Source organism: Atheta coriaria, unplaced genomic scaffold (assembly GCF_025399875.1).
Source record: "Atheta coriaria isolate IRGN ID8LTWV9N9 unplaced genomic scaffold, Caltech_Dcor_3.1 hic_scaffold_5_pilon, whole genome shotgun sequence".
NCBI lineage: Eukaryota > Metazoa > Arthropoda > Insecta > Coleoptera > Staphylinidae > Dalotia > Dalotia coriaria.
In genome coordinates this window covers 6,405,144-6,429,525 of record NW_027045447.1, presented here as the reverse complement: position 1 = coordinate 6,429,525, position 24,382 = coordinate 6,405,144, and the positions used below count along the sequence as shown (strand labels likewise).

Below are 24,382 nucleotides of genomic sequence, written 5' to 3'. Positions count from 1 at the left end.
CCGCGCAATGCTTTTTCACGTTTTCTAAATCGTGAAATGGACATGGTAGCGCCCTCTGTCGGTGGAAAATGTAACAAATGCTTACAAATAGTTGGGTTGGTATAGTTCGAATGTAAATACAAATGGTTTAGTTTACTTAGGAATAAAGTTTGTAAAATAAGATTTTCTTTGATTATTAATACATAAAATATGATTTAATTCCCTTAAATACATGTAAATAGTTATAGTTTACGCAAAATTGTTATTTACAGCAGGATTTTAATTGAAATTAGTATAAAACTCGTTTTTAGATTGAAGTTTGAGCTGAATCTTCTGAAATTGAAAGTGTTAAATTGAATCAAAAGGTTAAGACACTTTGCATTAAATTTATATTAAATTTGTAGTTTTATACGGTGTAATTACTATTAAATACACAGCATGTTGTTTTATAGTTCCATTTCATTTCCTGTTTGTCTTCAATAAAGGATCCTGTGCAATTATAGTGCCCCTACTACAATGGCACAAATTGTACATATGCGTGTGTATATTCAAGTATCATTAAAATAATTTCAGTGCACGAACTCGACGGATATCAATGTAAATTATTAGATCTGCAAACAAGTCCGACAGTTTTGTTTATACTGCGCTTAAAGCTTTGTTTGATAAAACGTAAGTAATACACCAAATTATATTATCACAAAGTAAAGTTTAAACTTTTAAAAGTAAAAGACTTATTTTTATTAACCACCAGTAATCATGGAGCGGTGCATGTCTTTAATTCTTGTTGTATTCGCGTTGGTTTTGAGCGGATTTGCGGATAAAATTGCTGTAAACGATTGTGGTAAGTGAATATTTAAAATAAAGCAAAGAAAACTTTGTATTTAACATGAGAAATCTTTGATTATAGGTTCAGTAAATGGTAAAGTAACAGAAGTTCGTGTTACGGGATGCACTGAAGCAGACAAGCAATGTATTTTAAAAAGAAATACAAATGCAACAATCGAAATCGATTTCGAAGCGAGTAAGTAAAGTTAACACACAATAAAATAAATAATAGAATTATACATTTATAATCTATTTATATTTCAGACAAAGACGCAGATGAACTCAAAGTTGTCGTGCACGGAATCATTATGGATATACACACACCATTCCCAATGCCAAATCCAGATGCGTGCAAGGACTCAGGCGTGGAATGTCCGATCGTCACAGGAAACAAATATGCGTTCTCAACCACACTACCAATCCTGAAGGCTTATCCCAGAGTAAGTGATTAGTAAATATTAATTTGTATCAAGGTTTTAAGTATAATAGAGGATAATATCATTTGCTTGTTTAAAATTAATAGTTTTGTTTGTTAACCATAATCATTAGACTAATGTTTTGTCATTTTAGGTTTCTGTGGACATTCAATTCGAATTAAAATCAGATGAGGATTATGTCTGCGTGTTGATCCCTGCCAAACTGCATTAGTAATGTATAAATATTCATTGTATCTTTGTAACTATGTTTGTCTGGATGAAAACTAGCCAGTGAATTATATGAAAGTAAAATAATCTGCGAAAAATGCGTATCTTGGTCTCAAGCTTCAATTTTCTTCTTTCTTTTTGGGTTTTACGCGTTAGGGCAGGCATCGTTGATGTTTTGCATGCTGTATGACACTTGTTCAACATTCTTTATCTTCCTAATTAGGAATGTTGTACATATAAATAGAGTAAAGTACATTAAACAATAGTAAGTCCCATTTGATAAAATCGTCATGAATCACCTTGATTTGTGTTGCAATTTGTTGTTGTCAAAACAAGGTACAATGTTTCACCTAAACATAAACTCAACGTTGATTACAAAAATCATTCGAAATAAAGTCAGTTCTTACTCAAAGTTTAATATTTTAGTAAAAATAAACTAGAGCCATATTCGTCTCACGAGCCACGTTAAAAACTTAATAGTATATATTCATCAACATATTATTCAGCCTAATGCACAATCTAATAAAATATTTTTGGAGTATTAAAACAGTTTATTAAAATCTTACCTACATATAGTCGTACGGCATAATATATTGTATGTATATAATAAAAAAATAGTTTTTACATATTTACAAATGAACAATTGACAAATGTTAAACACTTACAAGAATGCACCACTATCAAAAAAAATCAATGGATTCCCATCAAATGCACTTGATTTTCTAGCGTTCGTCTTCGTCATATTTACATCTAAAAGTGTCAAGGTAGTTTTTAGGAGCTTTTCAAAAGCCACAGCCTGTAGAAATGATTGGATATATCGTGGACTTCCTCGGGCCTGCAGTCAGTTTGGTAATTATCGGTCGATGGACTAGGAGGAGGTTGGATTAAATCTATATCTACGATCTCCGACAGTTGCTCACTTTTCCGCTTCTGTCGATGTGTGCCTGAAGAAGCGCCCTGTTCAAGGCTCTGTCTCGCGCGATAGATTGGTTCGTATTCTACTAGTTGAGCGACAAACCCCTCATTGGGTTTTATGCATGCGCGCCTGTCTTTTACGAACTTATAAGCGTCCCTAAAACATTAATATTGATTATATTTGATTTTACATGGTTGTAATTATCACATACTTGCAATTGAGACCAAATTTTTCCATTACATATGCAAGAACTAATGTGGCACTTCGCGAAATACCATTGTTCCCATGAATAAGCACCTTGCCATTCTTGCCTAGTGCTTCATCAATAAACTGCCTCACTTTAGGAAAGTGTGAAATAATGCTTTCGGTCGCCAGGTCGGCGATCTCGAGCGTCAAGTAAATGATTGTAGAATCAGCAAATTGTGGCTTAATATACTGAGCTTCTAAGCTCTGTCTTACACAAACAATATGTGTAATTCCATGTTCAACCAAGATGCTATGTGAGTTCTTTTGGGCCACAGAATAGGGACCAAGAAATAGGCCTGGAATTATTTCTTGCATGTTGCGACGCATCGAGTACTGCCATCCCACCGTCGTAGGATAGTGTGGTACATTGTTGTACACGGATGTCATGTCGATCAAGTCCCCCATCTGCAAGGATAAGCGCACCAGACGTCAGGAAGGTTAGGTCGGAAGAGAATTACGCGCCAACATGAAATTCCACTTGAAATGAGCTAACAGCGTGCAGGACATGTGGAATGCAGTGCATTAAACTTATTTGCAGTAGTGATTAGCGACTAAAGTATGTGATATGGAAGATATTCAGGATTTTTAATCAGTCGGGTACTAACCTCGCCAACGTAGTAATATGTATGCTAGAGCAGCGTCGACATGTTTGAACGCAAACTAAGCTGATGGATGTTAAAATAGATTCGATGGTTAGAAATAAATAGTGTTACGGTGGAAAATCATCGCGAAATCAATGAGAATTAAGTCGATTTAAATTAAAAGCATTTTCGCTAGCAACAACTGACAGATAACTGACATGATTGACGCAATCTTTATGGACGGGATGGACAATCATCGAACGGAAGTGTAAATTTTATCTATAACCCGCGAATTTCAAACATTTCCTTGTAATTTTTGTAACATTATAATTGTTATTTATAACAATTGTATTAAATTTTGATAAATATTAACAAATTTTATAATCGTTTTAAAAAATGAAACTAAATGTGTACAGTTGGCACGCAGATTAACCAAACTAGACCTGTCAAAAGATGATGAAATGACAGCTGTCATGTTAAGTTTGCAATTCATTTGTTTTAAATTTTGTTACAATAGTAGATTTGATTTTGTTTTAAATGGTGCAAAGTGTAAATACTCTAAAACAATGACTCTTCAATTAGCGTCTCACGGAACAGACGCCGTAGTGTCTGAAAAATCATTTGCTGAAATGGACATTTCGGCATATGTTGGCTCATGCCAATTTCTAACAACGATTGTGCCACTTTCAATTGCTTCCGTATTGAATAGGCGTTGCAACTTTGATCCAGAATATATTCGTAATTACTCTTTGAAAGGAGTGCCTTATGTTGGATTTCGGTCAAATATTCCACATGGACATAACTTGGCTAGGTTTTTAGCAATGCAACCACGTATGAAGACGTATATCGAACGAAAACACGTAAATAATTTGCATTTCAATCATATTTATAGTTACTAACATTAAATGTTTAGCTCAAGGAAATTTGTGTTAACATTCTAAGTCGAGAAAGTGATGAAACAGTTGAAAAGTACGTTTTCAAGTTGACTTATAAATCTGGTGATGGGTAAGATTCATTTTTCTAACTTTATATCAAACAGTAAAACAAAATGGTTGCCAACATGCGCAGGAATTCCGCGCACATTAAAATTTAAGAAAGCTCTTCAACTAAACGCAAAAATCTTTACAAAACTGAACATTTTAGCAACTTTTCGCGTGGACGAACAGCTGAAGTGGTTGCCAGCAAGTTTTTCAATCAAATAAACCAACTTCCCAAGAACAATCTCGCTGACCATGAAGTAAAAATCATATTCAACTGGCAATTTTATGATAGTACGTCGGTACATATATATAACTCATCGTTAATCATACTTATCGCTTATTTTTAGCGGTTCCTTTTGACGAACTTGCTTTATATTTCACATCGGCCAAACGCAAACGGTCAGAGGAGCGTCATAAATATGTTACTCTGGCTGCTGTAAAGACGCGCTTTCATAAACTTGACGTCTTTGTCGGCTTAACCAATCAGGATACTCAAGACAGCCAGGAAAATCAAGACATTCCAGGACAGACTCCAGAACATGTCTCAGGAAGTGAAAAATTCCACTTCCCCTGACCCAATCACAAAATATCATGAGTGATGTTCTGGAAAATCTGTCAGATGCCTTCACACCTCTAACTCCAACACCTGTTTCATCCAAAAGGTCATCCAGAAGAAACATGAAATCTTCCAAAAGAAAGGGATCTAAGAATAACTAAATTTATTACACACTATTTGTACATCTAGCTTCTAAAGCAATCATCTTAAATTCCAAACCAGCCAGGAGTGTTTCTTCTATCCTTGTTCCTATCTACAAAGGTATTGTAGCTTTTCTTAGCTTCTTCCAGTGACTTTTCTTCATCTTTACGTTGTTCTTCCACTGATGAAGGGAAAAGATCAGGAAATTCAAAATGTTCACCTCTTGGTAGAGTCACATAGGCATATTTTATGTCATCTTCTTTGGTTATATATCCTTTCAAGTCTTTTTTCATATTACCTAGTGCTATTCTTGTTCTTATATCAACAGATTTAACATCGTATATTTTTTCTAAATAGTTTTTGATATCATGCTTTGTCATCTCCATTGATACAGAAAATTGTACAACATTTGTAGGCTGTTCTTCTGTTGGTCTTATTAATTTCATCCAAAAGTTAGGCAGGAAAACCCTCAATTGAGGCGCTCCTCTTTGATATAATGGATACCTAAGATTATATATCGGTTAATATCTAATTATTAATAGATATTATTGAAATAATACCATCTAGTTGACATTATTGCGGTAATTTCTTTAAATTTTCACGTTCTTGAACAGTTCAGAAATATTCAGGTTAGGAATATTGTCAAATGGCAACAATGCACTTTAATGTCAAAACAAGCTCTCTTGCTCTCTCTACGCTCAATTTTCCCTGCTTTTAATTGTACCCCAATTGTTTATAAACAATGCGGGTGTTTTTATCAAAGCTAGCTGGTGTAACCGGCTATGCAATACAATATTACTGCATTGCGCATTGCACATTCGAGTACCTCGGCGATTTGGTGATGGTAAGTTACACCGATTAGAATAACTAAGCAGTGGGGTAACGGCGGTAATTTCAAACAGTGTTCCGGACCATCAATGGAACCTACAATTTACTCCGATAATATTCTCTTCACGGAACATTTGACGCCGCTGTTTAGGCGTCTGGAACGCGGTGATATTGTAATAGCAAAATGTCCGACCAACCCGAAACAACAAGTTTGCAAACGTGTAAAAGGACTTCCCGGAGACCGCATCAGAGTTGGCTATGCATCCGTCGAAATAGTTCCACGAGGACACGTCTGGTTGGAAGGTGATAATACGCGAAATTCATCAGATTCCAGGAATTATGGACCGGTTCCACAGGGACTCATCAGAAGTCGCGCTGTTTGTAGAGTATGGCCATTCAATGAGATATCTACGTTAAAAGATGAATGATATTAGTAATATTTGTTATAAAGATAGAGTTTCAACAATAATAAATTAATGTTATTATAAGTTTATCTTTAGCACGCGATGTTATGCGGTTGTGACGTTTGGATTGGTAACGTGCAACGTTGCTTCCACTGCGCAGAAGCACGCAGAAGTTCAAGCACTGCGAAGCAAAGCAGCAAAGAGGGGGTTATTCGAAGTTGGTACGTTTGGCTCGCCTCGGGGCTCGGTGAATCGGTGTACTGGTTGCGTTTGGCTCGTTGCGTCTGTCCCAGCGTCTGCAGCCGACCGGCATTGTAACCGAGTTAGCGTGTGAGTGATGCCGGCTTAATAATGCGGACCGGGAGCGTGCTGAAACAATGTGCGAATTGTGATACCGCCCTGGATGTTCTAGTGATAGTGCACGCGTGAGGTAACGCCATATAGCTGACGCAGAAGGAGCAAAGGGGTTGCAAACGTTCGAAAAACGTAAGGGCGGCCTGTTTGTAACACACAGAAGATCTACCTATGCGCAACGATGCTCAGCAGCAAAACGAAACACTACCTGCACGTCTGCCTGCTCTTCACTGTGATAATATTATTCGAACTGTTCTCGGGTGGAATCAAGCTCGGCGCCGACGAGACGTTAGAGATCAACCCGTGGACGCGCTACGGCTATGTATGGACAATAGTATTATACCTGCTGCGGCTTGTCACCTTCCTGCCGCTACCGCAGGTGTTGTTTAACTTCGCCGGCTTGATACTCTACAATGCCTTTCCGGACAAAGTCATCCTCAAGGGCAGCCCCATTTTGGCGCCCTTCATTTGCATTCGGGTGGTGACGCGCGGCGACTATCCGCAGCTAGTGCGCACGAATGTCAACCGCAATATGAACAAATGCATCGACGCCGGCCTGGAGAACTTCATCATCGAGGTGGTGACTGATAAACCGGTGAATGTCGAGAATCATCGCCGCATACGCGAGATTGTCGTGCCGCCCCAGTATCGGACGAAGACGGGCGCGTTATTCAAAGCACGCGCGCTACAATACTGCCTCGAGGACTCGGTGAACATCCTCGCTGATTCCGACTGGATCGTACACCTGGACGAGGAAACACTCCTCACGGAGAACTCAGTGAGAGGAATTCTCAACTTTGTCATGGATGGCAAGCATCAATTCGGGCAGGGACTCATCACGTATGCGAATGAAGAGGTTGTTAACTGGATCACCACATTAGCGGACAGTTTTCGCGTTGCTGATGACATGGGCAAGATGAGAATGCAGTTCTATACGTTTCACAAGCCGCTGTTCAGCTGGAAAGGATCCTATGTGGTGACGCAGGTGGGTTGCAGTTGTTTTCGCAGCGGAAAACTTGTTATTTGGCGCATTGCGACAAAACAGTTCAAGTTGCTTCGGGTTTTTTTGGCTATATTTCTTTTTATAAGTTTCTGGCACGCAGCATCGTATTTACATAAAAATTTAGGGCAAACAAATGAAATCATCGCATGTTGATTGTATTTTAATTACATGATAAGGTATTGTTTGCATATTGTTATCAGTATAACAGTAATATTTGTTTTTTTCATGGAGAGTCCGGATCTGTGCGCATCATGGAAATCAATTGCCACTCTATTATATTAGCGAGTGCTGCAACCCCATTTTATATTTCGGTGTGTGGAGGCCGCGTGCGCAACGTCACCGAAGAGTTGAATGAATCTAATTTAGTTAAAACATGCCGACTTGCTTCTGGGCTAGCCCTAGTCTATTTATCTTGTTTGAATTACTGAATTACAAATTGTTTACCTGAGGGAGTCACTGTCACTGTGCAAATTTACAAATTATCGCCTCCGCATGCTAATGAACCGAAATGAACTAAAAACTAAAAATTTCCTATTTGTGACATAATATTTCATCAGAATAATGCACTACATGCATTAAAATTACAAATTTTATTACACAACCAAACAAAAATGATGAAATAACAGAAAATAAATAAAAAATTTCAATAAAATTAAACCAGAACTGGGCTGATATCAATTGTGGGAAGTACTGATAATATTCCAATCATTTTTAATTGCATATTCATAGTACAACGCTACAAATAAACTGGTTGCAAATGTAATTTGCATCAATTGTGAAGCATCATACAATTCACGTGATTTTGATGCAATAACATGCAAAGCTATACTTGTGTTACGCAAGCAGAAGAGTGTTACATCCACACACATGCCAACAACAACCACAGCCATGAACAACGTCATAATAACAATAATTAATAACTTCCGATCGCTGTTTTTTCATATATTTTTTTTAATTGATTCGCTCTTTGTTGCCCATATTATGCTGGGGTTTGCGTGCGCGCACATAATGTGCATTGTATATATTCAGTGACAAACTATTATCGCAATGTAACACAATATAGAATATATGCTTCTATTCCAAGGCCACTGATTAAACTGCGGTAATGACTGTGTTTTTTTTTATGTCGGGCGCTCGTTAGTATTTTCTGATTCGAAAATTTCAAATATGAAGTTTTATTTTATCGATTTAATGCCGGAAAACAAGAATACCGTTGTTTCTGTCGGTGTGTAATTGCGTTATTACCGTTTTCCTACGAATGCAATTTGTAATTTTCCTTCATTTCATCTAATCTTTGACTGCACTCAATCAAGCGTAGACACAACTTGCAGCAAATATTTTTTTCGCTGTGTGTGTGTGTTTGTTTTATCCGCATTGCACGCCAATGCCAGTGTACAGCTATCAGAACGTGACATCCTTTTGTATATTTTTTTTGCCTTTTACATCAAACTGTTATTAAACCTTTTAATGGCGTGCGGCTGACATTGCGACATTTTTCATTAACATTCTCACACAATCCGGGCCTCAAAAAATAATGCGCTGGTAAATTATTGACGAGTTGATTTGCTTTGTTTATCTATTGTTGTATGTAATGACTTTTCTTTATTATTTATACGTGATGTATTTGTTCACTGCTCACTGGCGCTCACCTAATGGTGAACCGTCGCTCAAACATTTCGTGTACCTAGTGTACGCACGAAATGAGTTGGAGAAATTGCCCTCCGAGTACATTTTGTATGACGCACTAATGTGTTTTTCTCGGTTTTATTTGCTTTTATTGTTGAGGCGCACTCAGCGCACACAATTTCCAGAATGTGTCGGAATAAACAGCGCGCAGTCAATAAATGTGGTAAAAAATGTGTCTCTATAGTCTCCAAATTCAGTCAAATGAAACTCGGTTCGTCATGTAGTATATTAAGTATGAGTTTAGTGTCGGCATGTGACAATGCTGCCCGAACTGATACGTTGTGTTATAAAATGTGTAACGAAACGTGTAATTACGGCGTCCTGGAATCATGCTGTTGCTTTATTTGACGGAAAGAATACCGGCCGGTTTGGGAGTTATGCACGAACAGATTATTTCGACATTTTTTCGTGAAAATTTACTTTTTTTTGGGCTGAGGTGAAGTACGTGACGTGCTAACTTGCTAACTGTGTATATAAATAGCATATTTACGGCCTAATTTTCTCCGGCTCATTTGAAACGAATTTATACTCATTAATACCCGGGATTTTACAGTACCAACTGTGTAAATCAAATTTCTAAATATAAATTCAAAGCATTTTCTAAAATGAAAGTCATTATTAGTTAAGAAGTTTTGACAGAGTTTAATTTCAGGTTATGTTTCATAGAATCAAATTTCTAAATTTAAATTGACAGTATTTTTAAAATAAGAGTCATTATAGTTTCATATTTTCACAGAATATAATTTTAGGTTATGGGTCACAGATAAGCAATGAAATTCTAAAAATTTTATGACTAGATTAAAGCAGTTAATGATTCATTAAATTTTACAAGTCTGGCACCTAAATTACATCATTTATTCAGAAACAAATTCACTTAATTATCAACTATTTGTCCAGTTCACGCACGTAGTTGATTCGGTGGGTGTGCAACTCGAACATTAAACTTTGAAACAAAACGTTGAGCGTTGCGATAAATGGCTCCGTTTTTAACTTCAATGACATCCATTTGCGCCATTATATTAACAACTCAAACAAGCAGCACTTATTACTTGAACATATTCATTCAATACCTACTTTGGTCAATAAATAATAAACTTATGATTGACTGTATATAAAAATAGTTTTTTTAATGGTTTAATATGCAAGTTCTTACTTCTGTCTGCATATATTACGTTTGGTGTAATATATATTTGTATATGTTACAATAAAAAGTATGTTATCTGCTCCAGACATGCGCCAAGTTCAAATATTGACTTGTGTCACTCACTGGCGTTATTGTTGGTTGAATCGGTTGAATCATAAAGAGATAACACCCTTGACTTGAACTTGATTGCACAATATGATTGACTAATAATGTATTATCTTTTATTTCCAGCTCGCTGCCGAGAAAGCTGTGTCGTTCGATAATGGCCTGGACGGATCCGTCGCCGAAGATTGCTTCTTTGCGATGCGTGCGCATAAAGAAGGCTACAGTTTCAATTTCATCGAGGGCGAAATGTGGGAAAAGTCGCCGTTTACTCTCTTTGATTTCATCCAGCAACGCAAGCGATGGTTGCAGGGTATTCTACTCGTGATACACTCGAAAGCGTTGCCTGTGCGCACGAAGTTATTGCTCGCCATTTCATGCTACTCGTGGGTGACGCTGCCGTTGTGCACCTCAAATTTGATCCTCGCTGCGCTCTGCCCCATCCCCTGCCCACCGCTGGTGGACTTCCTCTGCGCGTTCATCTGCTCGGTGAACATGTACATGTACGTCTTCGGCGTCGTCAAGTCCTTCACGATCGTGCGCTTTGGTATCTGGCGATTCATGCTGTGCATCATCGGCGCGCTGCTGACGATGCCGATCAACATCGTCATTGAGAACATTGCTGTTATCTGGGGCGTTGTCGGCAAGAAGCACAAGTTCTACATCGTCAACAAAAACATTCGCCAATTCAACGTATGATTTATGTGATACGTATATTATAGATATTTAATGATGATATCGATAGGAAGGGACAGTCCTTTTTTTTACTTAAAACTAGTCGCTACGTGCACTCGTTAAGATTTGATTTCTACTTTTTACATGCCGAAAAAAAAACTGATATTTAAAAGGAAATGAAAAGACTTTGTTTAGATATATATGTTCTGCATTAGTTTTGTGCGATCTGCGTAAAAAAAAAAAAGACTTATTATCACCAACTATATGCAGTCACATGTGATCCCTAACAATTTAAGGTAAACTCGTCGTGTTTTGAACACGAACGCTGTGTGCTTGCGATCTAAAGTAGACATTGAAACGTTGCGTCATGTGAAGATTACTTAACCACCTAACTAAACGACTGACTTCGTGATAGCAAGTCGCCATCGTTTTTTATCGATTATATTATTACACAAACACAGCACATACCTACACACCGCGCAGTATACTTATGAATATGACCTATCATTAAGTCATTGTTTTCGATTGAAGCATCTTTTGTTCATGTAATTGATACGAGGTACAAACGCGCTTGTTTATTGTATGTAAGTATCTCTACACTCTGTATTCATCTCCTCTATCAGTGCAAATACTCGCCGATTGTCGAATATTTACACGCACGTATTTGAAGAAAGGTACAAAACAGATTTATTTACATTTCCGCTAGATATTATAAACAAATAAACGTGTATTTGATCAAAATGAGATTATTTGAGATAACTTGACGAAGAAAATATTGAAAAACCAGCCGGAATATGGATGAGTTGATTAAAAATAAAAGAAGAAACATATTTAATACTTGCGAGTGTGATTTTCTCTCACCACGTATACAGATATCTATTATTTACAGGGGTGATTTAATTGGTTTCATTGATTTATTTTCAGTGCGCTATATCAGGCGATATCGATTTCAGTTTTATGAAAAATAAATATTTATGAAGTAATATGTGCTATTCTTTCCTTTTTATTTGTTCCCGTTGAGTGTGTTCAGTGGAATACAGCAAATGTATTTTTAATTGCTGTTAGGCACACGTCGGAATGTGCGCTTATAGTATTTTGGCAGATGGCAAGGCCAAATACAATTAACCCAATTTATTATTATACTAGATTTTATATGCGGGTATCAATTTGGTAAACGAACACGCCGCGCGTGTGTATGTATTTAAGCAAGTGAGTTTATTTCAGGAAACTATGTAGCAACATACCTGATTAACATATTGCATCCCAACGCAGGAGTTTTTCGTGGAGTTTTTCATACGATTTCATTGAAGGTAGAAAAAGTTTACACACGTGTTTTTTTTGAGCGAGCGAAATGAGTTTACAAACGCATTTTTATGATAATGAACATCCTTGGCTTAATTTTACACATGTCATGTCTAGAATACCATTATTATCACTGTATACTTATGTGTGGTACATATTGTTGCGAATTGTCTGTTTTATTATCTTATTATATGCGCAGAATGGTATTTTAATGCACAAAAATACGGAATTATTTTTTGAGTTCGTTTTACACGTGATATTCATTTCATTGTCATATAAATGGATTGTATGTCAGTTGCAGGCAGGAAAAAGTATTCAAAAGTACTTTATACGCGTTTGTAATGCCAACCATGAAGAAATATGTGTCTATAATTGGTTTTTGTAAACAATGGCCACGTCTGACATTGAATTATAACTGAAAATCACTTAAATTAACTCGTATTTAATGAAACAGAAGTAATGGCATACAGAAACTGCTTTTGATGATTATTTTCTCTGCGAAATTGGGAAAATCGCCAAGATATCAATAAAAACGAATTAGGCAACTCTGTCGTCACTTCCCCGATCGAGATTTGTCAGCCATTTTGTATATTGAGTGTAGTTTTCATTGATTACATTCTATAAACACCAAGTTCCCTGTTTTGTTAACTCAAAATTGATGTCACAAATCGCAATTATCATTTACGCAATAGTTTTAAAGTTAAAAACTAAATTTTTTATCAAAATACATTCCTGTTGCATCTGCGCAATATAATTGCAAGTTGCATACTAAAAATACCTTATTCGATACCAATATGTTTAATTTTGCGCACGTATACAATAAACTACACGTGTGGTGCCATGGTAAACACTTCACGTGCCACTTTTGACGTCATTCTATTCTCTTCCACCCCTTAGTTACCCCTTCATGCTCCTTATTGCAACGAGGCAATAAAATAAAACTTAGTATGTTTGATCTATGATGAAACCTCGGTGCATTTTCCATTTTCTCGAAAAACTATGACGCGTGCGTGCCACGCCACGCCAACCGCCAACACATGGGGCGCAGACCGCGATATTTTGATTGGTCGCAACACATTATGACGACAGAACACCCACATCGCTTCATTCCACTAAGTTTAGGCCAATCCACTCGGAAAATCGATAAAAATTAATAACAATATGATAACCACACACGCATAATATAAATAAATGCACTGAAAAGATTTACATTCGTCATTAATACATGTAATTGCATAAATAAATCAATATTTCGATTAGATTTAAGAAAATTTTAGTATATATTGATTTATAATGATTAAATTATATGCTGAATCTGATTAGGACAGGTATATTGCTTGATTAGACGCGCTTACAAGTGCATTAGAATAATATGCGCTTCATTTGTTTGATGTGTTTTCACCAACGCTTTGTATACGTGCGGCGGTGGATGTGCGCCGCCGACACCGATCCCACACGAAAATTGCGCATAGCGGCGGTGGAGCGGCGGCGATGACGTCAAACGACGGTTGCCACCAGTCTTCAGTGCTCGCATTACGCGCAAGCCGCGAGCTCACTGTACGTGTCTTCGCCACCGCCAACCGCCACGATGGTTCTTTCGGCTGGCTAAATGCCGATATTACTACACCTGCATTCAGTAACAAATCGGGCACTCACTCACTCGGTACTCGCGTGTGACCAACAACTCACAAAAGAGAAATAAAGTGAATTGGATTTCATTATGCCTGTGATAACGCACCGCCACGATAAATATCGGAACAATAACGCAACGAAGTCATAGGTAAGTTGTACCCAACAGAAATAACCCACCCAAATTTATGGATAAATTTTGTTTTATTTTTTAATATAAAAATATTATTAGTTGAGGGCGAGTTGTTTTTGTGTTTGTCGGGGGAAATGTTTCTAATGTTGGGACATAGAATCGCGCTTTTATTGTCGCTCGCATGCGAGAAATATGGGGCAAGCTTTTTGTGAATGAACCTCGTATCGCGCTCCATAATGGTCGAATGCATGTGATCTATGTGGGCGAGAAGAGGAGACAATGTAAGGGATGGCGAGAAATTGTGCGGATCAATACCTCGTATACTGGCACTGCTGCTGGAGACCGAAAGAGGAAGCAGGTCTATGTATATACGAGCAGGATTCGCGATTTTTGCGGGTTTGCGATGGGGCGAATGTCATATATAACAGAATACTAAATTTAGCACATTAATGAATTACCGCAGACGCACCGCATACACCTAAAACAAACTGATTTCTAAGTCATAAACATTATTTCTATATTATTACAGATAGAATAAGATGACAAATGAGAAAGTAGCAAGAAGTGTTGCTTTAGAGCAGGCGTACGTACACGACGTCTACGAACAGTTCTGCGAAAGCTCCAGAAGTCGACCATGGCCGCGTGTGCAGGAGTTCATCGAAGGGTTGGAGCCGGGTTCGTTGGTGTGCGACATCGGGTGCGGAAACGGAAAATACTTGAACGTCAGCGGTGGCAATATATTCAATGTGGGCGGAGAGAAATGTCGGCGATTATGCGAAATGGCGCATGAAAAAGACAACGAGGTTAAATATACCATAATTATAATATTCTTATCAACTAATTTGATAAATGTGATTGACAGGTGTTGGTGCTTGATAACTTAGCGCTGCCATTTCGTGATGAAAGCATGGATGCAGTCTTGTCGATTGCAGTCATCCATCATTTTGCAACCACTGAAAGACGCGTGAGTGCGTTGCGTGAATTGGCACGAGTGCTACGCATCGGAGGACGGTTGATCATTTCCGTCTGGGCGATGGAACAGAGCCACCGGAAATTTGAATCGCAAGATGTTCTTGTGCCATGGCATCGGCCACAGCACCTGAGCACACCGTCCCTGGAACTTACATCGACCACGAATACTTCGGAGGATGATTGTATGCATTATCATGCGTACAGTCACACTTCTGATAGCGAGAGTGGTAAATCAACAAGGTACGTTTGCAATCATCATAAAATACGCACATGTTTATCATGAAATCTATTTTTAGAGGTAAAAAACGTGGAAAAACGAGACGTACGACAAGATCTATTGACCCCAAGGCTCCGTCTCCAAGCAGCTCGAGTTTGTCGAGTCCCAATGAGACTTGTTACTCGTTTGTAAGACGAGCCATTCAAAAACTAGCCGGTGGACGTCGGATGGGTGTACATAGACCATGGTTTATGGACAGTTGGTCACACAAGGAACCACCACCTAAACGATATGATCCGGATGGTTGTGAATGTTGCGAGTGTGATGCTCAAGATTTACCAATTGAATTACGACGTGTGGATGATGATGAAATGCCTCAACGACGGCAGACATTTCCATCGTCGCAGATAATCAACGATATTGTCACGATGAAGTCGAGGAGTCTTAATAATATGACCGCAATGGAGAACAATAATATCATTCGATCAAATTCAAGCGTGGCGAGTATTCCGGACGCCATTTCAACATCAGATTCTAACACCAGTAGCATTCGATCAACTAAACCGAAACTTGTCAAACAAAAACAATCAATATGCGAGGAAGACGCAGAAGAAGATCTTGACAAACCGACTGAGATCCAAAAACTGCTGCCTGATATTCGTATTGAGAATAGGTCAAAGTTTCGTGGAGGTGTACAAAAGCAGCGGTCACTCAACGAAGAACTCATGTCAACTGATCGACTGCAGGAAAAAGAACGACTGCGTAAACATATTCATAAACAAGCCTCACTCAATGAAGATTTGATTTATCATAGGAATTACTCGTTTGAAAACTTCCGAGACACGTACTTTTATACGAGCACAGCGAAGCGTTTGCAATTGATTAAGACCGGCTTCACGAATAAAATCAAATCAACGAACATCGAACGTGTGACTGGTGCATCACTCAAGAATGGATTCGTGCGTATGTTTCAACAATGGAAGAGTTCCGAGATGATTTCACCGACGATTCCTGAAGATGATGTCGCAAATAGTTGTAATGTACAGAAAGCGATTATTATTGAACAGTGCAACGCGAACAACGAACGCAGATCGTCGAAAGAAGACGGATCTGATTCATCCAAAGACAGCAGTTTACAAAGTGACACCAGTGTTGATTCCGAAGATAGTTTTGCTTCAGTTATCTTCGTACCGAAATCCAATCCCATGTCGCCTACATTGTCCCCAGGTCCAACATCTCCACGTGTCAACACTAATTCCGTCCCGAATTCACCACGCATCAAACAATCGTCCTGCCCTACAAGTCCTCGCATCAAACAAATGCCTCTCAGTATCTATCCGTTGACGAAACAATTGAGTTCACCGAAACCCACCACTGCTAGTATCCTATCACCGACTGATATTAAATTAACCGAACGTAGATCATCCATTCCGAAACCTGTCAATGAATCGTTAGCCCAGAAATATGCAGTTTCTCCGATTCCGAAATTCAAACCTACGGCAGTAGAAACAAATAGCAATAACAACACAACAACTACTACGAAGGAGAAGGATGTGAACTTACAGAAAATCAAAGATCTTCTCAGTTCGAAACCGGGTTTTGGTGCGCGTACCTCGAAACACAATTATCCCATCGTGCGTCATAGTTCAGTCTCCAACGGGAAAGTAGAGACAATCGCAAAACCTCTACCGAAACTGTTATCCCTAGAACTCTTCAATCCGGAGACAGATGATAAGGATAGTGATTCAAGTGCAGTGTCTTCGCCAGAGTCAGTTGATAGTGTGATCAGTGTGAACAATTCCGAAACAAAGTCAAAGTTTCAATTCCCCGAAGTGCATCAAGAACGCACAGCGCTGCTACAAGCCGCGCGGGACGTCGCCGAATCGCTCGACAATGCGGTCGAAAAGGTGATCAAATCATCGCCGAGAGCTAAACGCAGAGAGATCAAGACTGACGAAGTGCAATCGGTCATGCAGCGCCGGTACGAATCGGATCGCATCCCACTGCTAGGCGATGATGACTGGAACGAAGAATGCCATAAACATCTGACTGATTTCGCAGATAAGCTCAGCGAGAAACTGCTGCATGAGATTGATCAGTATCAGGAGAAGTTGAAGTGCAACGAAGCTGCCGGTAGCAACCATTCGCTGGAACATATCGACGACCCGTATATTCATAGACTGAGCGAGGAGCTCCAAGATTTATCAAAACTAAGCGCCGAAATTCAAAAACAGAACGAATATCTTGCCAAGCTCAGCGCCAGTGACAAACAATTCTATTGTCCCAAATGTAAAAAGTACGAATGTAGATGCAGTAGTGGTAAACAAACGAAGCGAGTCATGAAGGTACCCGCTATTGACATCAATCGTCCTGCGGAGGATATTGAAGCATGCGGTAGTATGATAGCCACCACATCCTTACCAACGAATGGTAATCATAATAAACTAAACAAGAATGGCGCGAGTATTGATTCCTGTGATTCCGAACGTGGTAGCAGTCCGAATTCGACAATTTCTACATCCACCGGTACCGGATTACAACTGAGTCGACATTCGATAGAATCTGAAGATACTGTAAGTCGTTACAGTGGTGATGGTGGCAGTACAGCATCGTTAGCTTCATGCCCCGAATGGAAGACGATCAAAGGGAAACTCAACATCGAAGCGCAACAACGCTCCTCCTTCGACGAGAAGAGCACTAATTCCAAGCTCTCATCAAAGGACGCCTCGAACAAATCGAACCTGATACCGTCGCTCAGCGACACGTCGCAAGAATCCCTACCCTCGGACAACGTCGGCGGCGAAATCACGTATCATCGATATTATCACGTTTTTAGAGAAGGTGAATTGGACCAACTGATAGAAAAGTACGTAGAGAACCTACACATTATTTCATCCTACTACGACCACGCCAGCTGGTGTGTTGTCGCCGAGAAGGTGCAGGTATGGACAATCTGACCAGCTTTCATAATAATACTGTCACCGGTTACAATCAAAACAAGAAACATTGTAAAACACATTCTAGCGTATAGATGTAACATCGAAGGAGAGACGACGACATTCTAGAACGTTTTGCTCAAGTATTTTCGGTTTGCTTCAGGACATTTTTTCACCAAACAAACAAATATCAACAACATTGTTAAGCTTGAAGGACGTCAAAAAAGCACAAGGTGTACATATTGCGCTAAAACATAAGAACATATTAGTGAATCGCCACTTTAAATGATAAGTCTTGTTAAGTGCTACATAGTCGCTGATATAGAATCCTTCCTCCACACAGTATTCAAACAATCAATTTGTGGTTGTAAATACAATTTTTATGATTATGCCTAAAATTTCAAAAAAGATGATTCTTTGAACGAAACGAGAATAGTATCGATTTATAAATGGGCGTGTTAATGCGAAACATTTTATACTACTACTTATGCGCAGTATTACGAAGAAAGAATGAGGTGTAAAAGTATTGTTCGGGTTTGAAGTTGTTGTTTATATGATATGTTCTTGAAATAACGTAATTTTTGAAGAATTAACTGCTTCATAGTGGCGTTTGCTTCAGATTTACAACTAATATTAATAATGGCATGAATATTGTACTCACTGGCATTTCATATCAGAGTTTACGAAAAGATTTATTGAATGATTGATTGATTGATATGGTTTGATCAGTAATGTTAATAAGAGTAAATAAAATTTAGGCTAATTTGTTGATTTTGAGAGTTCTACTTTCGTTCACAATGATTCGAACATGATGATATTTAGAAGTTACTGATAATAAAGTTTAAACATAATATTAATATCGTAGATGATATATACTTGAGCTGACAAATAATATTTAAATACATCTGATCTTGTACATATTCATTAAACATGATAGCAGATTTTCTACGTGTATACTTTTGTTACAAACTAAAAACTCTACGTATTTGATTTCGATTCGTTGCGGAATTCGATTTTACTTCTCATGAATACAAAGCTTTAATGTTCTATATAAGTATAAGTATAGATTACGTTCTCTTACATACACCAATGTTATATTTGATTGTTATTTTTATATGTATTAATAATTATGATTGCAAATTGACGTATGTACTTGCTTCGAACTGGTTCGTACGCTGCGTACTTTTATACAGAGTACACACAATGAGAAAACAAAAAAAAAATAAGAAACCGAACTTTGTGCCTGTCTTGATTGTTATAATGTATAACATATTATAATAATAAAAAGAAATCTTTTTGATACGTCTTAAGAAAGAAGAAAAAAGTCTAAACAAAAAAAATAACACACAAGGAAACAAAATAGCATCACTACTCATTGAAGTTCTGTGGATTGGATTAAATGTGTTTCACTCTATCGATAAATGAAAAATTACCATACGAAAATAAATACGATGTAAATACGAAAATAAACAAACATATTTACAAAAAATTCGCAACTAAGTGTATGATTATTTCCTATTTCACACGAAATACGCGGCGAGTTGCGCCATTTTGTCTTTAGGTTGCTTGGGCCTGGAACGCCCACGACCTCGACCAGCACCACGGCCACCGCGAAATGCACGCGGGCCACGTTTATTCGCGATTGCTTTATGCTTATCGACCAGTTTCGCAAACTCTGGCATACAGAACATGCAACCCGTCATGTCGGTCGCCTCATTAGGCAGCTTTGTCTTCTCAGATTGATACTTGACATTCAAGAGCTGTGTGCCACACTCACAGACATCATCTTCCACGCTTACCTTCTGAGCATCATCGAATAAATGAATAATAATATCGCATCTAGGAAAATGGAACAATTAAATAACTCAGTTGTTTATAAACATTGAATAAACTTACTTGTTACAAACTAATTTCCATTTTGGTGCACTACTTGGATCCAACACAAGTACACCAATTTCACATTCAATGCAACTCGAGACGCCATTACTATTCAAACTATGAGGACAATTCGGATGTAAACAAGCATTACATCCACTTCCCTTCTTCATATCCCTAAATAAACAAATAAATTATGTCAATATTGCTAAAATTCTAAGTATTACAGCAGTTAATATACCTGAATGGTGCATGATTATAACAATACGGACAAAACGTAAAACTTTTGCCTTTATTTCCCATTGTCCACGACAACAGTTCAAAATCATCCAACGGGCACTTCAACTCCTTATACAATCTTATATTACCATTCTGAGGAAGTGAATATGTCTCATCACATTGTGAGCAATGTAAACGTTGAGGTTTCGCTTGGATATACTTCATATAACGACGACATTTACCGCATCTATAATGAAAAACATGTTTAAAACAAAATTTAAAACCAGAAATGCGTTGCATATTAGTTACAACATAAAATAATATTAAATTAAGTTAACTATTTGTTATAAACACACTGAAGCTTATTTTTGCAGGTTTAAATTACCTGGAAAACAAGTAGAATGGTCTGCAAGTGTAAACTCTTTATAAATTTCAAAAATAACGCGATTAAAATTAATCGATATGTAATTACCTGCAGAATGCCTTGCCGGAAGCACTCAACGGACTGAAAGAAACCTCGAATAATTGATCCATTCCGTCAATGTTCTGCACAAAGTATTGAAACTTCAATTTGAATATTTCGACGGTGTGTTTAAGCACTGCTTGAAAATTTGCTTTACCAGCTGCTATGAGATTCAATTGTTCTTCTACAGCTGAACGCATTGTAGGCAAAACCAATTGCGGATCAATCTATTCAATTCAATCAAAAGTATTATTTTATTGAAATTGTTTCAAAAGAATTAAATTTTTACTTTATTACCTTTTGATAACCATGCACAAGAACAATTCCCAACGTTGTAGGTATAAGTCTCCTACCACCAGACACAGTCACATAATTCCTTTGACAAATATTATTAATATGCACAGGAATAGACGCATCTGTACCAATACCATGTTTCTCCATCAAAGTAATCAACTCGGCCTCCGTTAAATAATCAGGCGGACATGTTTGGTGTTCAGTTAGTTTACTTTCAAGAATCGGAACATTATCATTAGTCTTAAACGTGGGTACAATTTCACCTTTACCCAACTCCTGCCAAGTCATCACTTTAGTAAAACCAGGATCAAGCAAAGTTTTCCCGGATGTTGTAAATACTTCTTCGTTAATAATGAAAGTAGCTTTCGTGCTTAAATACTTGCAATCTTTTGATAATGTACCAATAAAATGTCTGGTTATATAATCGTATAGCTTCCATGCATCTCCATCGAGTTCCGAACGTGATGCGCTCCTCATCGGAGTAATTGGAGGATGGTCGCCAGCATCATGTCCGGATTTAGGACGATTTATACCATCACGTAGAATTTCACTAACTTCACTTCCCCAGTCTGAGTTGTGTTGTTGTAGTTTCAATGCGCCGAGTAAATCGAAGTTTTCCGGATAACGCGTGGTCTCTGTACGAGGATAACTGATATATCCTTGTGTGTAAAGCCTTTCCGCAATTTGCATTGCATGATGTGGTCCCATACCAAGACCGGAACTTGCAACACGCATTAATTCAACTGTGTTCAACGCCGGTGGTCGCGGTTTTAGTTTTTCTTTACTTATTACACTTTGTACTCTTGATAAAGTAAAATATTTTTAGTTAAATGTTACTTATATAGTTATTAGAAAGAATAGTAGTACTTACTTTGCAATTTTTGTTTCTCTTACTATTTGTAAGAAAACATTTGCTACTTCTTTATCAAAACAGCGCATCCGCTGCCAGTCTAAATTAACAGTTTGCCCTTCATTTGTTTTAACATAAACCTGCACAACCCAATATGGTTCAGGCTTAAATGTTTGAATCTGGTCATGTCTCTGTACACAAAAGCCCAAAGTTGGAGTTTGGCATGGACCATAAGAAATTAAAGACGCATCTAAATCGCCATAGCGTCCTTGGAAAAACTTCGTTTGAAACCTGGTGAATGCACAACCAATGCGCAAATCTAGTTCTTGACGGGCATCAACGCTTTTTGCTTCGTTTTCGTTCGGTTTTCCTTTGTTAATATTTTAAATTAGAGTGGTATTGTTTCTTTTTAAAATATTCTTACCTAGATTATTAAATGCGGCTTTAATATCGCGTTCAGTAATGGCAGAGAATTTTGCTCTGTATGTTACAGCATCACTGTATACATTTCCATGTATACTGCTGGCAACACAATTCATAACTTCATAGCAAATATTTTCTCCTTCTTTGTCACAATCTAGCCATAATACTAAATAGTCACAACCTTTGGCTTCCACACTCAAAAATAAGGGCATTTTTAACTTTGCTGTTGCTTCCTTCTTCTCTGTTGGGCATGAAAAGAGTTCTACAGGATCCACCCTATCCCAGTTGTTGTATTTGCCAAGGAAGTCCAGACTCATTACATGACCACATACAGAAGTCATTTTTAAACGGACGTTCTGCCCCATAAAGGAACCGGTCCATTCGTGGACAGAACAGGAGCCATTTAATCCTTAAATTGTTGATTTTATATTATTTTCTGAAATGTTGTCATGGGATTATTTTACCTTTTCTTGAAGAACTTTTATTGTTGGATAAAATATTGGCTAAAGAAGCCGCCAAAGAAGGCTTCTCAGCTACCATCAACACCGTTTTCATGATTGTTTGTTGTTGGTATTTCCTTTAAAGAAAAATAATTAGGTTTTTCACATTGCCAATTGCCAGTTTTTAGCTGTTTGTAGCCGGCCGGCATTGATAGGATCAGAACGAATAGAATGGGTAAAATTATAAGAAATAATCTGCGATTGTAAAAGATAATTTATTTAAACAAAAACATAAAACAATAATATTACAATAAAGTTACAATAAAATTATAATCATAGTAATTTTGATTAATTCCGCTTTATAAAATTTTATTTTCGTTTTCTTTACCAGAAATTACACCATCAGGTAATCCATTGAATGTATATGATTTGAACATGTATATGAAAATGCCTAACCCTGACATGTGTCACACTGTCAGAATCTTATTTTTGGTGACCTTGGCTACTAGCACTGAGTTTGCAGGGCACTCGATTCAGCAGCGACTAGATTTATTTCGATATAGACCAAATTCCAAGTAAACAGGTAAATTATAAGTGCACTAAATAGTATGCCCTATTAAACTCAGCTAACTATTTATATTCACTATTCTATCCATCACTTCCGTTTTCCCGTAAATGAGAATCAATAAAAGTCTTTACTAGGATAATTATGTAATAGCTAAATAGTAAAAACAATTTTTAGGCATAATGGGTCACGGATTCGGTGAATTGTTCAAGATGCGCGGTATCATCCAATACCGCCTATCGCCCTTTGAACAAAAAGCATTTGCCAATGTGGTTTCACATGGCATTCCCAACACTGTGAGAAGGATGAGTTCATCTTTCCTCTATGTTGTACCTCGTAAGTTATATATAAGATGACATTTATTTATCCCAATGTGAAAATTTCTATTTTCTAGCATTTGTTATCGGTTACCTAGTTTATGACCAAATTGAGAAAGCTCATTACCAACTCATGAGGAAGAATCCTGCTGACTTTGAAAATGATAAGTAAATGTAAATAAAATATGCTGGTAGTGTCATAAAGTTATAAATAAATTATAGTAACAATACATGGATGTTATATTATCTTTAAAATTCCCTATTTCTAGGATATCATAACTTGATTGTAATTATAGAATGTTGACTAATGTTTGTGACTGGAAGGAAACAATGATGTTGAATGTACTTTTGAAATACTTCCAAATATTACGTAGCAAATGCGTAATTTTGGTGAATAACATTTATTTTTGTCCTATACAAAGTTTTATAATCAGAAACAATGGTTTTGTACACAATGAAATGCTGTTTTGCTGGTTTGTATTTTATTTGTTTGCAAAGCGAATTTGGTTGCCTATTATATTTGCACGAGGTACCACGATAACGAACGAAATTTAGTGCGATGACTGTCAGTATTGATTTTGCAGCTGTTTTGTTGGTATGGCATCCAAATCTCTCTCTCTCTTTCTCTATTTCTGTCCGCCGCATTTTATCCTACAGAAAATGGCAGTCGGCTTGTGTTTGAA

The 24,382-nt window shown here is 37.5% G+C and overlaps 8 protein-coding genes and 1 long non-coding RNA gene across 10 annotated transcripts; 6 read left to right on the top strand and 3 right to left on the bottom strand.

Annotated features, from left to right (window-relative positions):
- Window positions 1-490: 490 nt before the first annotated feature.
- On the top strand, window positions 491-1,546 carry LOC135791577 (ecdysteroid-regulated 16 kDa protein-like). Its single transcript, XM_065302014.1, has 5 exons — window positions 491-648; window positions 731-820; window positions 887-1,000; window positions 1,069-1,244; window positions 1,375-1,546. The coding sequence occupies exons 2-5, from the start codon at window positions 736-738 to the stop codon at window positions 1,450-1,452; spliced, it is 453 nt and encodes a 150-aa protein (XP_065158086.1). The 5' UTR covers window positions 491-648; window positions 731-735; the 3' UTR covers window positions 1,453-1,546.
- A 432-nt stretch (window positions 1,547-1,978) lies between these two features.
- Window positions 1,979-3,433, bottom strand: LOC135791575 (serine/threonine/tyrosine-interacting protein-like). Its single transcript, XM_065302012.1, has 3 exons — window positions 3,216-3,433; window positions 2,576-3,015; window positions 1,979-2,520 (listed from the first exon to the last, which is right to left on the bottom strand). Exons 2-3 carry the CDS (start codon window positions 3,013-3,015, stop codon window positions 2,220-2,222), a joined length of 741 nt encoding a protein of 246 aa, XP_065158084.1. The 5' UTR covers window positions 3,216-3,433; the 3' UTR covers window positions 1,979-2,219.
- Window positions 3,434-3,654: 221 nt separating this feature from the next.
- On the top strand, window positions 3,655-4,472 carry LOC135791580 (uncharacterized). Its single transcript, XR_010548055.1, has 3 exons — window positions 3,655-4,051; window positions 4,105-4,196; window positions 4,335-4,472. It is a non-coding gene; the product is annotated as an uncharacterized lncRNA (long non-coding RNA).
- A 401-nt stretch (window positions 4,473-4,873) lies between these two features.
- Window positions 4,874-5,567, bottom strand: mRpL23 (mitochondrial ribosomal protein L23). Its single transcript, XM_065302015.1, has 2 exons — window positions 5,429-5,567; window positions 4,874-5,372 (listed from the first exon to the last, which is right to left on the bottom strand). Exons 1-2 carry the CDS (start codon window positions 5,440-5,442, stop codon window positions 4,934-4,936), a joined length of 453 nt encoding a protein of 150 aa, XP_065158087.1. The 5' UTR covers window positions 5,443-5,567; the 3' UTR covers window positions 4,874-4,933.
- On the top strand, window positions 5,568-6,184 carry LOC135791576 (mitochondrial inner membrane protease subunit 1). The gene is made up of 2 exons (XM_065302013.1): window positions 5,568-5,712; window positions 5,771-6,184. The coding sequence occupies exons 1-2, from the start codon at window positions 5,611-5,613 to the stop codon at window positions 6,122-6,124; spliced, it is 456 nt and encodes a 151-aa protein (XP_065158085.1). The 5' UTR covers window positions 5,568-5,610; the 3' UTR covers window positions 6,125-6,184.
- Window positions 6,185-6,252: 68 nt separating this feature from the next.
- Window positions 6,253-11,899, top strand: egh (beta-1,4-mannosyltransferase egh). The gene is made up of 2 exons (XM_065302011.1): window positions 6,253-7,439; window positions 10,519-11,899. The coding sequence occupies exons 1-2, from the start codon at window positions 6,636-6,638 to the stop codon at window positions 11,086-11,088; spliced, it is 1,374 nt and encodes a 457-aa protein (XP_065158083.1). The 5' UTR covers window positions 6,253-6,635; the 3' UTR covers window positions 11,089-11,899.
- A 1,979-nt stretch (window positions 11,900-13,878) lies between these two features.
- Window positions 13,879-19,749, top strand: fid (fire dancer). The gene is made up of 4 exons (XM_065302733.1): window positions 13,879-14,146; window positions 14,658-14,931; window positions 14,991-15,340; window positions 15,397-19,749. The coding sequence occupies exons 2-4, from the start codon at window positions 14,668-14,670 to the stop codon at window positions 18,272-18,274; spliced, it is 3,492 nt and encodes a 1,163-aa protein (XP_065158805.1). The 5' UTR covers window positions 13,879-14,146; window positions 14,658-14,667; the 3' UTR covers window positions 18,275-19,749.
- On the bottom strand, window positions 19,107-23,027 carry Top3beta (topoisomerase 3-beta). Of its 2 annotated transcripts, XM_065302735.1 has the most exons (9): window positions 22,842-23,027; window positions 22,379-22,786; window positions 21,976-22,324; window positions 21,108-21,906; window positions 20,820-21,037; window positions 20,733-20,753; window positions 20,370-20,594; window positions 20,150-20,305; window positions 19,107-20,092 (listed from the first exon to the last, which is right to left on the bottom strand). In XM_065302735.1, exons 1-9 carry the CDS (start codon window positions 22,930-22,932, stop codon window positions 19,774-19,776), a joined length of 2,586 nt encoding a protein of 861 aa, XP_065158807.1. In that variant the 5' UTR covers window positions 22,933-23,027; the 3' UTR covers window positions 19,107-19,773. The 2 variants fall into 2 exon arrangements, with proteins under 2 accessions (XP_065158807.1, XP_065158808.1); XM_065302736.1 differs by lacking the exon at window positions 20,733-20,753.
- A 238-nt stretch (window positions 23,028-23,265) lies between these two features.
- Window positions 23,266-23,929, top strand: UQCR-Q (Ubiquinol-cytochrome c reductase ubiquinone-binding protein). The gene is made up of 3 exons (XM_065302378.1): window positions 23,266-23,400; window positions 23,560-23,718; window positions 23,777-23,929. Exons 2-3 carry the CDS (start codon window positions 23,565-23,567, stop codon window positions 23,869-23,871), a joined length of 249 nt encoding a protein of 82 aa, XP_065158450.1. The 5' UTR covers window positions 23,266-23,400; window positions 23,560-23,564; the 3' UTR covers window positions 23,872-23,929.
- The last annotated feature ends 453 nt before the right edge of the window (window positions 23,930-24,382 follow it).

Coding starts and splice junctions, on each gene's coding strand:
- UQCR-Q (XM_065302378.1), top strand. CDS start 23,565: ATGGGTCACGGATTCGGTGAATTGTTCAAGATGCGCGGTATCATCCAA. Junction 23,719..23,776: donor TTTCCTCTATGTTGTACCTC/GTAAGTTATATA, acceptor TCTATTTTCTAG/CATTTGTTATCGGTTACCTA.
- LOC135791575 (XM_065302012.1), bottom strand. CDS start 3,015: ATGGGGGACTTGATCGACATGACATCCGTGTACAACAATGTACCACAC. Junction 2,521..2,575: donor AAATTTGGTCTCAATTGCAA/GTATGTGATAAT, acceptor TTAATGTTTTAG/GGACGCTTATAAGTTCGTAA.
- Top3beta (XM_065302735.1), bottom strand. CDS start 22,932: ATGAAAACGGTGTTGATGGTAGCTGAGAAGCCTTCTTTGGCGGCTTCT. Junction 22,325..22,378: donor AGCCGCATTTAATAATCTAG/GTAAGAATATTT, acceptor ATATTAACAAAG/GAAAACCGAACGAAAACGAA. Junction 21,038..21,107: donor TTGTGCATGGTTATCAAAAG/GTAATAAAGTAA, acceptor TGAATTGAATAG/ATTGATCCGCAATTGGTTTT.
- LOC135791576 (XM_065302013.1), top strand. CDS start 5,611: ATGCGGGTGTTTTTATCAAAGCTAGCTGGTGTAACCGGCTATGCAATA. Junction 5,713..5,770: donor ACCTCGGCGATTTGGTGATG/GTAAGTTACACC, acceptor AATTTCAAACAG/TGTTCCGGACCATCAATGGA.
- egh (XM_065302011.1), top strand. CDS start 6,636: ATGCTCAGCAGCAAAACGAAACACTACCTGCACGTCTGCCTGCTCTTC. Junction 7,440..10,518: donor GATCCTATGTGGTGACGCAG/GTGGGTTGCAGT, acceptor TTTTATTTCCAG/CTCGCTGCCGAGAAAGCTGT.
- LOC135791577 (XM_065302014.1), top strand. CDS start 736: ATGGAGCGGTGCATGTCTTTAATTCTTGTTGTATTCGCGTTGGTTTTG. Junction 821..886: donor AATTGCTGTAAACGATTGTG/GTAAGTGAATAT, acceptor CTTTGATTATAG/GTTCAGTAAATGGTAAAGTA. Junction 1,245..1,374: donor TCCTGAAGGCTTATCCCAGA/GTAAGTGATTAG, acceptor TTGTCATTTTAG/GTTTCTGTGGACATTCAATT.
- fid (XM_065302733.1), top strand. CDS start 14,668: ATGACAAATGAGAAAGTAGCAAGAAGTGTTGCTTTAGAGCAGGCGTAC. Junction 14,932..14,990: donor CGCATGAAAAAGACAACGAG/GTTAAATATACC, acceptor TGTGATTGACAG/GTGTTGGTGCTTGATAACTT. Junction 15,341..15,396: donor GAGAGTGGTAAATCAACAAG/GTACGTTTGCAA, acceptor ATCTATTTTTAG/AGGTAAAAAACGTGGAAAAA.